General features: G+C 43.5%; 1 protein-coding gene across 1 annotated transcript; it reads right to left on the reverse strand.

The window, feature by feature from the left end:
* Positions 1-8,403: 8,403 nt before the first annotated feature.
* On the reverse strand, positions 8,404-10,249 carry LOC308690332 (E3 SUMO-protein ligase ZBED1-like; the record flags this gene model as incomplete). Its single annotated transcript, XM_081364736.1, has 2 exons — positions 8,404-8,838; positions 9,308-10,249. The coding sequence occupies 2 exons, from the start codon at positions 10,247-10,249 to the stop codon at positions 8,404-8,406; spliced, it is 1,377 nt and encodes a 458-aa protein (XP_081220862.1).
* Positions 10,250-14,077: the final 3,828 nt, after the last annotated feature.

Raw genomic sequence — 14,077 nt, forward strand, 5'->3', positions numbered from 1 at the left:
CACACTAGAGCATGGGAGCAAATAAAATTGAAGTACAAAAATATTCTACATAATGGTAATTTTTAGTTATATTAGGCTAGTCTCTTCTAAAAGGCACTGCTAAATAAATGGTTGTCTGTTTATAAAAGCAACCAAGAAAAAGGCTGAAAAAAAGAAAAGATCTTAGTCTTACACTGTAAAATATTTTCTGCTGCATTAAATTAAGGCCGTATAGTCATTTCAACTGTTAAATCTTGAGTAATGATGAATTGCTTTGACTTGTGAAAGTGAAAACTGATAAACATATGTTTATGTAAAAATATTTTGCCATGAGTTATTGATCACATTTTTCCTGAGTGTAGTTCATTGTAATGACATTGTGTTTTCCTCTTTTGAGCACTTTTACATAATACACCAACACTTGTATCTGTTCCCAAGAAAGTGGTGGCTGAAATATGTGCAGTAAGTGGGCATTTTATAACTTTCCAAAGGAAAGAAAGTATAAGACTTTGTAATGTCCATTTGGTTCCATTGCACTGGACAGTGAATAAACCCTCTCAGATAACTGTCATATGGAGGAACTAGCCTACCTGCAAGTGCATAAATAACTTTACTTAATTTATACTTGTATGCTTTATGGCTGCAATATAAGTTGCAGGATTCCACATCTACAAAAAGGCCTACAGAAGAGTCTGCACAGACAGAGGAGACATAGGCCTACAGGTGGGCAGTGTACCAACTTTTCCTTTTTATTTGTTGCATGAGGCATGCGTCTAATATCTGTTGTTGCAGGCACTTGACCACTGTTTTTTCTTTGCAAAGAACAATTGAAATAAAACTCAAGGAACTAAGCATATTTGTCTTTTATTATAAACATTTAATGAAAAGTGTTTTTTTTTTGGCAATGTTGTGTAATATGGCACATGCAGTAATGTCACAGGCCCTGTCAGGTGTGCAACCCTCAGACACTGAAATCTTCCCTTTAGTTAGCCAAAGTTCATTTCATTGTGTGCCCTTGTCCTGGAGCTGCATTGTAACTGGTTTGGGTCAAGGAATGGGGTCATAAAACACCTGTCTGCAGGCAGGAACATGTCATAATCACCTATTAAAATATGCAGTTCTGTTAGGATCAGCATAAGTGTATGTAATACAGTGAGCTTGATATTTAATTGTGGAACTTTCCTTACCACTTTCAAATAATGTGCATAAATGTGAATCTCTGAAAATTCTTAAGTCATGCACAGATCCTGGCCATTTTTCTTTCACATTTGTGATATGGAAGATTTTAGTCAACTGTTTTTTTTTTTTTTTGATATAATATTACTAATCTGGAATATTAAGAATCACACTAGTAACTGGGCTGCACATTTACATTGTGAATCCCCTTTCTGTTCACATAATCCCCTTCATTGAGGCCTTGGTGGCAGTCTATGTAGCCTAATAGTCTACCAATCACGTAGTGATGCCTGAGTGACATATACTGTAATCGGCATGGTCATGATTGCATGATCTTCTTAAAAAATGGCTTGGAAATGCCACAAAATCTCCAATATGTAAAAGAAAGAGCCACTCGCAAATAATCTTAGGGCAATGCAAACAGTTTGTGCTGTAGTTAAAGCCCGACTCCGACATGTTGAAAAATAAATGTGCGTTTCCAACAAATTAATAATGTAAACGACAATCTCACGAGTCACGAGAAAAAAAATATATATATCTCAGAAAGTGCACTATCGCTGGACTTCCCGTATCAGCTCCGCTTATGAAGCCGCGGTCTAATCCTGTTAACATGAAATAAGCCTGCTCCCGAGCAGGTTTAAGATTGCGCACATGTTGCTATGACAGCAAGTCCAGGATGAGCGTCGAAGAACCAAACAATCCAAGATCATGCCAAATCGCCAATAATCAAATCCAGCTAACTGAGTTAGCGACGTATGAAGAACGGGCCCCTGGATAAGAGCACAGGTAAATAATGCTCAATACAAAGCAAACACTCTCTGACAATCTCAAAGCCATTAGTCGATATACAATAAGCCCCAAAGTCTTCACAGGGACAGGACTATTAAAACTCTATTTTACTATTTGAGCATATAATAGTGTGCATCTCCTCGCCTTCCATTGTCAATTGCGCTCGTTCTTGTTGCGTATCCTCAATCTGGCAACCCGCGTGAGCGTGTCCGAGCAGGAGGAGGCGGTGGACACCATTCTCTCCAAAATTTTGGATTTGGACTGCAGTACCCATTTCAATCGCTAGCTGTCAATCTCACACACTGCACCTTTGATCGTATTCAGAACAGAACAAGAATTAAAAAATATATCCTGTGAAACTCACGAATATTCATTATGGATTTTAACTCATTGGATGTAATAAAAAAAATAAAAACGTGTGAATTCTCTTGAAAATTAAATATTTGTTGTAAAACTAAGGTGAAACCAACCTCAGAAGCCAACTCAAAGGAGTCAAGAAATAGCCTAATAGATAGAAAAAACATGCCTGACAGGAAGAAGAGAAAAAAGATCCAAACCAGTTGCATGTGAAATTTAAAACCAGTTAGGTGTTATGAGAAGCAACACCCTGATGAATTCACACCGTTTATATGCATATGATCTGTTTGAACTAGGGGAGAGCAGGGGCGAAAGTACCATTTTTCAGAAAAACAATTTGAAAAGATGTTTTAGACAGATATATTTTTGCTGTGGTCAGTCACTCATAATTGTGGTCTATCAATACCAGGTGGTATTTTGTAAAAATGTAGAAGGACTTCAGTATAATTTCACTTTGAACTTAAGACTGCTCATGTTACTTTCGACACACAGGTGGGTCAAAAGTAACACAACAACATACAGTGATCCCTTGAATAGGCTATTGTCCAATTTTCATGTGTGGATGGACTAAGGAATTTAGTAATAATAAATAATTAAAAGCCAGTTTTAATTGCAAAAACTGCACCTCTTCTGTGGCTAATATTAATTTCATAATGATCCTTTATCTCATGCAGCAAAAGTTAAGTGATAATGTGAAAATACTACTGGCCCATTTTGGGGTGAACTAATATGCAAAACTAGTCTTAATGTCACTTTTTATAACACAGAACGTTCATCCTTTGCTGGGACGCTTAAAAAACTAGTGGGGGCATATATTAAAGGTATACCCACTTCTGCAGGCACCACTACATCACTGGGTTTTTGGATCTGTGACGCAATTTCGGTTTCATATCACATATCGTTACAGCCCTTGAGCCCTACTGTTTAAGAACGCCGGCTCGCAGCTGCAGGCTCCGCTGCTTTAGCCACAAGTTGATCTTCTTCTAATAAACACGCTGTATTTTTGTATTTTCATTGCATTTTTAAATGATAAAAAATTAAATAAATAATGATTTTTAATATAAAATATTAATGATTAATCGATTGTCGATCGTAAATTGTCCCGACGATCGACTAAGAAAATTAGTCCTGCCATTGATCTTGTGTCTCTGGAGAGCTGAATTTCAGATACTAGATCAAATATGTATATGCATATCACGGAAGTAGGAAGTAGTTCCCTTTCGAACGGTCACTTCGTATTGCATAGCTATACGCAGTGGGGAAACTCATTTTCCTCGATTTACTGAAGCTTTTATGTAAAACGCATTTGCAGCTGCACAGCTAGCACCTTGAGCGTCTGGCTTGCTCATAGGCTGTGCTGCAGCAACTGCACATCCAATGGCGTGGGCCCCTCTGACGTGTAACCAATGAGCATCATCACACGTCAGAGCTCCCCAAGGGGGCGTGGCCTTAGCCTATAATAGCCCCCCAAATTCGCCAATATAGCTGATATCACTCCCTCAGCGACAACTTCATGTCTCTGACTGTTTTACTGAGCTTCGCCGTTGAACAAGCCCTTCAGCCTGAGCGAGCATCTATTTCAGCGGACTACACCCTTTCTGTCGTTTTCCCCTGACGCCGTCTCACCTGTGGCTATCCGGCGACGTCGATACATATCCTTTTACTGGCAATTTAGTGTTTCTAATATGCCTGGTTCATCTTGTGCCACGTGCAGAGGTAAGCTGCACGAGGCCGATGGACACGCGAGCTGCATTTCGTGCCTGGGAGTTCTCCACGCAAAATGCACTCTGCCGGCGGATGTGTGCCACGTGCGGATGCATCTGCATGAGGCCTACGGGCTTATTACATCATGCGCTCGCGGCTAGCTCTCCTTTTGGACGGCAAACCGCCTCTCGCGCTCCCCCCGTTTTCTACCCTCGTCGAGCCTAGACGGAAGAAGCGCGCGGGTAGATGTTCGCGCGGCTAGCTCTCTTTACAACATAGGAGAGCTACCCCGCCCTCTGTTTTGCACGTCACACAGAAGCGCGTTTTTCTCTGAAAATGCTCTCTCATGCGCTTGCCTGCTTCCTTCCCTCATTGAGCAGCAACGGAAGAAGCGCGCGGTCAGATGTGCACTATCTCTCTTTACGACACGAGAGCTACCGCTACAATTCTGTTCATCACGCAGAACCTTCTCCCGTTATTCAGACACAACAGCGCGGTTTTCATGCATGGAATCAACCACGCTGAAACCATTCTCTCTCACTGCAAGAACTAGCTGCCATTCTAAGTATTATAAGAGTTCTTCTCTGTCAATCCCCCCCTCTGTCAGTGGTGGATTCTGAGACTCTCGCGCCTCTTGACTGGACTAAATCTTTTCATCAAAGCGAACAAGTTCATGCCGGCTCCGCCCCCGCGTGACTCACCATCTTTGGCAACGTCCGGGAAATAGGTTGGTAGGGCTCAACGTTGTCCCCGCCCCCCATCTAAACCCAGCAGGAGTGCAATTGGACGAAGCATGGCCAGCTAGTCATGTTAAATCACGATTCTAACAGAGCTATAACTGCAGTCTACGGGCCCATTAAACCGTGCACCGCTGCAAACTATCGCTGTTCTTACAGCAGCTCAAACAGAGTGAGAAATAAATGTTCCCCCACAGCTCCCGCTCACAGGTAGCTGGGAACGTTCTCAAATCAGTCATTAGGCCTGTTACAAGCGCGCCACTCATGCCACATACTATCACTGCAGTCAGCACGCCCGCTATGAAGCGTGCGCCGCCACAAATAGTCACTGCTCAAAACCCCATGACACTTCTCACAGCTCCCTGTCTAATTCAGGCGGCTGGAGATTTTATTATTGTCAACAGGCCCACTGCACTGCGCGCGCCTCTACAAACAAACGCCGTTTCACGGCGACCCACGTAAAGCACAAAAAGAGTATGTTTCACAATCACAACACACGGGTTCACGGTCCCCCTTCACTAGGCGGCCCCCTCCCAGTTGTTACACTGACTTTTCCCCATACAAAAGCCTGTACAGTCAGTCCAACACTCAGTATGTGCACAAATCACAATGTAAGGGTATCAGGTCCCCCTGTGTTAGGCGGCCCATCCCAAACTGTGTATCAAACCCTGGCCACACGGATGTGGGCCTGGCAAACCATCCCCGATGTGTCGAGCTGGGTCATAAACATTATAAAGCGAGGCTACTCGCTCCAATTCGCTCACAGACCCCCAAAGTTTCAGGCGGTTGTCGAGTCTTCAGTGAGAAGCAACGTGGGTTACGTGCTTCGCACCAAAGTACAGACTTTGTTAGCAAAAGGGGCGATAAAATGAACCCCCCCCCCCCGCGCAAACACACTCGGGGTTCTACACCCGTTATTTTATAATTCCGAAAAAAGACGCAGGTCTCAGACCCATACTAGATTGAGACATTTGAACAAAGCTCTCATGAGACGGCCGTTCAAAATGTTGACTTATCAAACACATCCTCGCGCAAATTCGCCCGAGGGACTGGTTGGTCACGATGGATCTGAAAGATGCATACTTTCATATTCAGATAAACCCTCATCACAGGCCATTCTTGAGATTCGCCTTCGAGGGTCAAGCTTATCAATACACAGTTCTGCCTTTCGACCTATCCCTAGCACCCCGTACATTCACGAAGTGCATGGATAGAGCGCTTTCTCCCCTGAGACATCAGGGAGTGCGCGTGTTGAATTATCACGACGACTGGCTAGTGCTGGCACAGTCGAGAACCGAGCTAATAGCTCACAGATATTTGATTCTCGGCCATTTGAAATGCCTGGGTCTCACAATCAATGTTACCAAGAGCAAACTGACCCCCAGCCAGAGCGTAGTCTTTCTGGGCACAGTTCTAGACTCTGTGGCGATGACAGCGCGGCTCATGAGAGTGCAGACGCTAGCAGCCTCGTTCAGAGCGCGCACCCGTGAGAAAATTTCAGAAACTTCTCTGTCTCATGGCAGCGGCATTTGTCAGTACTTTGTATGGGACTACTGCGCATACGCCCGCTGCAGCACTGGCTGAAACGCCAGGTGCCAACCTATGCATGGCAGTCAGGCAGCCTGCGCATCATGGTGAATCACGGTTGTTTAAGAGCCCTGGTTCCCTGGCGGGCTCAGGACAGGTACCTCAAGGGTGTGACCATGGAGGTAGTTTCCAGAAGGAAAGTGGTGTTTACAGACGCATCCAACCTGGGTTGGGGTGCGCTGCACGAGGGCAAGCCTGTCTCCGGCCTCTGATCGAGCACGAAGCAGAGCTTACACATCAACTCTCTAGAAATGAAAGCGGTTGGTTTGGCCCTGAAAGCATTCCTGTCAAACTTAAAAAGTCACCATGTCCTGGTCCGCACGGACAACATGTCAGTGGTAGCTTACATAAATCGGCAAGGCGGCATCAGGTCAGGCAACCTGTATGCCATGGCGAGAGACCTCCTCATATGGGCACAGACCAATCTGAATGCATATCCCGGGCGTTCAGAATCTGGGCACGGATATGCTCTCACAGGGCACTCCCCTAGGCAAGTGGTCCTTGAACTCACAAACGGTCCGTCTGATATGGAGTGTGTTCGGAGAGGCCGAAATAGACCTTTTTGCCTCGAGATCCAACGCCCATTGCAAAATGTTCTTCTCGAAAAGCAGGGATTTGTTGTCCCATCACTGGCCCAACCGTCCCCTTTACGTTTTTCCCCCTGTCTCGATGATTCCACAAGTCATCAAACGGATCAGGGAGAGCGGGTGCCCAGTCCTGCTGGTGGCCCCTCTCTGGAGATCCAGACCGTGGTTTCCGGAGCTGTTTCAGCTATCAGACACAGTCCCTTGGCCTGTTCCGATGAGGAAAGACCTCCTCTCTCAGGCCAAAGAGACGATATGGTACCCTTGACCCGACTTATGGGCCCTCCATGTATGGCCCCTAAACGGGTACCCAGGGACCTTCCTGGGAAGGTCCTAAAGACTATCTCTGAAGCCAGGGCCCCATCTGCTCGGCGCCTATATGCTTTGAAATGTGCAGGTTTTTCCAGCTGGTGCTCGAAAAACTGTGTGAACCCTGAGTCATGTGAGGTATCTGTGGTACTCTCCTTCCTGCAGGAGCTGTTGGACGCGGGCCGCTCCCCGTCCACGGTCAAGGTATATGTGGCAGCTATTGCAGCGCATCATGCTCTGGTGGCTGGCCAATCAATAGGAAGAAATGATTTGGTGGTGCGGTTTCTGAAGGATGCTAGGAGAATCAACCCTTCCAGACCCCCTTCTGTGCCCCTTTGGGACCTGTCCATGGTCCTGGGGGCTTTAAAGGGCCCGCCGTTTGAACCGCTCCAGTCGGTTGATCTTAAACCTCACTCGCTAAAGACTGCTCTCCTGTTGGCACTGGCATCTATCAAGCGAGTAGGAGATCTGCAGGTTCTCTCAGTGAGCCGTTCAGGTTTGGAGTTTGGTCCAGGTGACACTAAGATCATCCTCAAACTAGGGCTGTATACCTTGGAGAACCTGGCGATACGATACATATCTCGATACACAGGTCACGATTCGATACGTACGATACGTACATTCAATAAAAATACATGGGCCAGAGCCAATTAGTTAATGCTGAACACATTTACTCAACAAACAGAACTCTGCATTTTTCTTAAATTTATTAAAGACAAAAGTGCATTATAACAAAGTGCATTTTGCTTAAATATTTGCAACTTTAAGTGCTCTGATTAATTGTACACAAATTGTATTAATCTGGAAATTACCACAAGTCAACATTTAACTTTCCAAGGGTACAGTCTGAGCTCACACAAGCACAAAATCTTCTTAATTCTTATTATTATTCTTCTTATTCTTAACTTCTTATTAAATCTTCTTATAATTCCTTTTTGTGACACCATGTACTGCCATAACATATTTCACTATGAAATCACTTAAATGCTACATCTTGCTTTAACAACAACAGATCTACCTCATCATAACAGGATGGATTTTTAAAATCTTAAGGCTAAACCAGGTTTGTCCTCAAAAAGGCAGGTTGAACAAAAATCACTGCAGCAATAAAACAATAACCAAAAATCACTGCAGCAACAAAACAATAACCTGAGGATACTCTTGGTAATGCTAGCTTTATCCTATGACTTAAGATTTTTGTTCAAAAACAGAAGTTGGTCAACATGCTTTGAGCTTAGTACACTTCTCTGTGCGGTTACAATATCGCCTGCCGTAGAGAAAACGCGCTCCGAGGAGACACTAGTCCCTGGAATGCACAGGTACACTTTGGCAAGGCGTGACATTAGTGGATATTCATTCTGGTGCTCTTTCCACCAACTGAGTGGACTTCCCTCAGCAAGAGACAGGGGTGGTGCTTCCTTGTACCTTGACATCTCCTCTTCTGCCTGGGCCTGTGTGGTTCTGTGTCTCACCGCAGGACCTGCACTGTAAGTTGAACCAAGCAGATCAGCCAAACAGCACAAGTCCTTTTTCTTCTTGGGTGGTGGGCTGGCAGGAATGTCATCCTTGTCTTCCACATGATTGTCCTCCTCTCCTGGTATCACTTCAGCCTCTTCCTGTTATGCAAAATACAGATTTTTTTTAATCAATAAACCCATAGTTAATTCTATAAAGAGCATATTCAAAAGACATATAATAGTTAGTTTGCCTTTTATTTAATGCGATGAACTGACAAACCTTTACAATATATTGTTTTGCTAGTATAGTGCTTACCATGAATTATATGTTTGAAACCATTTAGTTTTTAAGCTCTAACATACTATTATGAATTTGAAATTATGAACTGAATATTTCGTTTTATTACACTTGGTGTATATATATATATGTGTGTGTGTGTGTGTGTGTGTGTGTGTGTTTTTCATGTTTTTTAACCATGTAATGCTAATGTTAATGACAGTGAAAGGGCTTACCTGAAATATTTCTTGAATTCTTCGAGCTTCTGCAGTAATTCTCAAGTATATTTCCTCGTTCATCATCAGGAAGGAAGGGCAAAGCTTTGAATCTTGGATCGAGTGCTAAACATACATACATGGTCTCTTTCTGCTGATCCATGTACCTCTTGCTCAAATCTTGGCAAATAGCCGCTTTGATTTCTTTCACTATCTCACTATCTGCTCTGCTCTCTTGGAAATCCTGGATGAGCTGAGCATGAAGAGGGGCCACAACTGACAGTGTTGGAGAGCTTTCTTTTGTTATTACAAGAGTAGCAATCTTCATGGGCTTCATTGCATCCACTATTTCCTCCGCAGATGTAATGTCCGACTCACATAGGGTGCAAACTTCTTTCTCGGTTTTCCTAATCTCGCTGGACAGAAGAGCAGCGGAAACAGCGGGTTGCTGCTCAAGAAAGCGCTCGAGCATATCATGCGCGCTATTCCAGCGCGTCACAACATCAGTGATCAGTTTATGTTCAGGCAACTCGAGCAACTTCTGCTTCTGTCGAAGTACGTGGCTGGCTGTGGTAATGCGCTTAAAAAAGGTGGATATCCGTCTAACACGTCCCAATAAACGAGCGACAGCAGGAAGCTTCAGTGCACGCTGCGAGGCAAGGTTTAAAGTGTGAGCGAAGCACCTGAAATGCAACATACCGGCAAGCTCCGCTGCGACGCTCATATTTGCGGCATTGTCAGTCACAATAGCTGGGTCTTTGGATACGAGGTCCCACTCCTCCAGCGCCGCTTTCAGTAACTCTGCTATGTTTGACCCCGTATGGCTCTCGTGCAGGGCCCGCGTTTGTAAAACGTGCGACATCAGTTCCCACTCCTCGTTAACGTAATGGCAAGTGATTGTAACAAAAGCTTCCGTGGCTCGCGATGTCCACCCATCACAAGTCAGTGCCACTCGTTGGGCAGAACTCAGCGCTGACTTAACATTGTCTTTGACTTTGTCATACATCCTCGGTACTGCTATGTCGGTCATGTAGCTGCGGGTAGGGATCACATAACGGGGATCTAAAGTGTTGATCATAAAGCGAAAGCCTGTGTTCTCGACAACACTGTAGGGACATAAACCTTTGCAAATATAATGCACCACAGACTAGAGCCCGACCGATATGGATTTTTGGGCGCCGATGCCGATACCGATAAAAAAAAGCCAGATACCGATATATCGGCCGATATTATTTATGTGTATATTATAATACAGTAGCAATATTATTTATGTGTATTATAGTACAGTAAGTTTGGACACTTTACAATTGGTGTGTACAAACTTTTGATGGCTACTAGAGCCCGACCGATAAAGGATTTTGAAGGCCGATACCGGTACAAATATTTGTTGGTTTTAAATTTATTTTAAATTTTTTTTCAGAAACGCGCAACAAAACATTAACAAATTTCCCTAACATTAGTTATTTGTAGTTATGAGTTTTAACTAAAATAATATGATAATGCATTTTAAAAAGAAACTTGTTTCTTTTATTGTCACAACAGAACAGAGGAACATCAAAATATATTAAAGTTCTGATAAATAAAATGTATAAAAATACAAACTTAAGATTTTTTTTTTAAGACTAAACGTTTAGTCCTTTGAACAAAAACAACAATTTCACATTCAAATTGACAACAAATTCAAATTGTCATAATTTACTCTCTCAAGTTGTTTTTTTCTTCTGTTGAAAATAAGTTATTTGGATGAATGTGGGTAACCAAAATGTTGATGTACCCCAGTGACTTCCATAGTATATTTTTTTTCCTTTGGAAGTCAATGGGGACCAGCTACTGTTTGGTTACCCACATTCTTCAAACTATTAATATTAGTAAAATATTAGAAGGAAATTAATACAGTTGGAACAACATTAGAGTGCCTGTAAATAATGAGATCATTTTTATTATTGGGTGAACTATCCCTTTAAGGACAAGCGGCAGTGTGTTTACAATTGCTACTGTCTCTTTAAGAGCTGAGCACGACACGTCTAATGTACACGCATTTGACAAGCAGATTTTCTCTCAATTTTTGCCTTTACTTTAGACAACCGACTTTGTTTATGTAAGTCTTGTGTGTATTTAACAGTATTAGCACAATAATACTCGAAAGATAACTTAGTCCAGTATCCAGGCGCTGGTAGAAAGGCTTTTAGTGCATGTGAGCTTCACATGTACGCGCTGAGAAACGCACACGTTAGAACAGCGCATCAGTATTTAAAAATAAATGTTTAACCGACAAAGCATTAAAGCACATGCACATTATGAACTTTTGTGAACTGCAGTGTTAACATTTTATGTGAATATAGCCTACGTCGCGTTGTTCCGCTTCACTCTCGGCTTATTTAACCGCAGCAAAACTGGACATGAGTCACGAATTTTGTCATCCTTATTTGAGTTAAGAGAACTGATAGGGATGTTATTCAAGCAATGTGTGTCTCGTGAGTCGTGACCAACTCACCATGAACACACTTCACCGCTGATCTCACTCGCGGTTCTCTCTGCCCGACTCTGGCTGGATCAACAGGTTGCTGAATGTGTGGCGCGTTATACACGAGTGTTGCCAACAGGGACGGTGTAGAGTGCCCTCTGGTGGACAAACTATACAACGCCAACACTCATAACATGGTTGAAGGGTGTTTCGTCCGTTTTTATTTTATTTTTGAAATATTCATTTATCAGCTGTTATAAATGCCGATACCGATAGTTTTGAAAATGCCTAATATCGGCCGATAATATCGGCCTGCCGATATATCGGTCGGGCTTTACCACAGACTCCGTAATCTTCTGTGCACGGACTGAGTTAGATGGAAGCTTGGATGTTGTGTTGTCCAAAGTAGTTTGCGTGGGGTCCCGCGTCTTTTTGGGTTGCGGCGAAGCTAGCTTGTCTGCATGGTGTCTTTGCAGATGGGCGCGCAGGTTAGTTGTATTACCGGTGTAGCGTATAGAAGCCTGGCAATGCTTGCAGATTGCATTTGTTTTATCGATCCCTTGGTTTCCTTCCTTTGCTTTAAAACCAAAATGTGTCCAAACATCTGCCTTTAGGGACAACGGCGCTTCTAAAATCTTCGACATTTTCTTGTTGTTAGTTTTTTGAGTTTTGAGTTCATTTTCAGTTTTTTTAAACTCGCGGGCGCCGCTGCGCCCCCTAATGGCTGGGCGGAGTATCGATACTAAGGGCTAGAATATCGATACTGTATCTGTTTTTATTATATCGGTATGTATCTAAGAATCGATATTTTGAGCACACCCCTACCTCAAACCTAGGCATGGTTATGTACCCAAAGTGCTCTCAACGCCGTTCAGAGCACAGGTCATTACATTATTAGCTCTTCCCCCTTCTGCTGAGGATGGGGAGGTTAATTTTTCTCTGCCCTGTCAGAGCGCTGAGAATCTATCTGGAGCATTCTGTGTCTTTTAGACAGTCAACAGCTTTTTGTCTGCTTTGGTGGCCGATCCAAGGGTGATCCAGTCACTAAGACTGTCTAGATGGATTGTGGACGCCATATCTATGGCTTATGCCTCGGTGGGTCAAGTTTGCCCCATAGGTATTAAGGCCCATTCGACTAGAGGCATGGCTTCGTCGTGGGCTTGGTCATCTGGCTTTCCCATTCAAGATATTTGTGATGCGGCCGGCTGGTCCTCGCCTTCCACATTTATGAAATTTTATAACATGGAAGTGCCTTCTCTACAAGCGAAGGTATTTTCGGTATGAAAAAGGCCCGACGATGTATGGTCTTGTCTACACTGTTACTGTGCATAACCATTCATACACATATATAAAACCTGCTTGCTTGTTATATAGTATTATGCTGATAGCCCCGACGGTGTCTGGGTTCATTAGTATATTATGTTGGTATTGTTACTGACATATTTATTTATAAGACCCGACGGTGTCCGGTCTGATATATATAATGGTTTCGGCTTGTCTATTGGCTCAGGGGTCCTGAGTTCAGTGGCAACCAGTTACTTCTGGTGCGGCGTTTTGCATGGCGTCCCCACTGCGTATAGCTACGCAATACGAAGTGACCGTTCAAAAGGGAACTACTCAGTTACTAGCGTAACCTCAGTTCCCCGAGATAGGGAACGAGTATTGCGTAGCCGGCCGCACTATAGGAACCTGGTGAGTTGTCGCTTCAGTCGTGAAACCTGCTATAATGGCGAATTCGGGGGGCTATTATAGGCAAAGGCCACGCCCCCTTGGGAAGCTCTGACATGTGATAATGCTCATTGGTTACACGTCAGAGGCGCCCACGCCATTGGATGTGCAGTTGCTGCAGCACAGCCTATGAGCAAGCCAGACGCTCAAGGTGCTAGCTGTGCAGCTGCAAATGCGTTTTACATAAAAGCTTCAGTAAATCGAGGAAAAGGAGTTTCCCCACTGCGTATAGCTACGCAATACTCGTTCCCTATCTCAGGGAACTGAGGTTACGCTAGTAACCGAGTAGTTTCTGTGGTGACCGAAGTAGGAAGTAGTGTCTGTGGTGACAGAAGTAGGATGGTGAGCAAACCAACTTCAGCTACACTTACCTGTGGTGTTCCTGTAGCTCACTTTGAAGGAATGCTAAATATATAGTTTTAATGCAATGTCTTTCAGATAAAGGTTCCTGGTAAATGCATGAATGTAGCCTACACACAGTTGTTAACACCTCGTCATCAAAACGGTCATAAGACTTCCTCTCAAAACCATCAAGGAAAGATTTCATTGTTTCCTCTTAAAACAAAATGGCAGGTTTCTCAGATACACCAAAGCTTGGAGGTATAGTTCCCCCAAAATAGAAATTTCTGTCATTTACTCATCCTCATGTTGTTCCAAACCAATTTTTTTTTTAACAAAAAATAACTTGCATAATCTACACTGGAAATGTTGTTT

The sequence above is a fragment of the Scardinius erythrophthalmus genome, assembly GCF_964197995.2.
Source record: "Scardinius erythrophthalmus genome assembly, chromosome: 5".
NCBI classification, from domain to species: Eukaryota; Metazoa; Chordata; class Actinopteri; order Cypriniformes; family Leuciscidae; genus Scardinius; species Scardinius erythrophthalmus.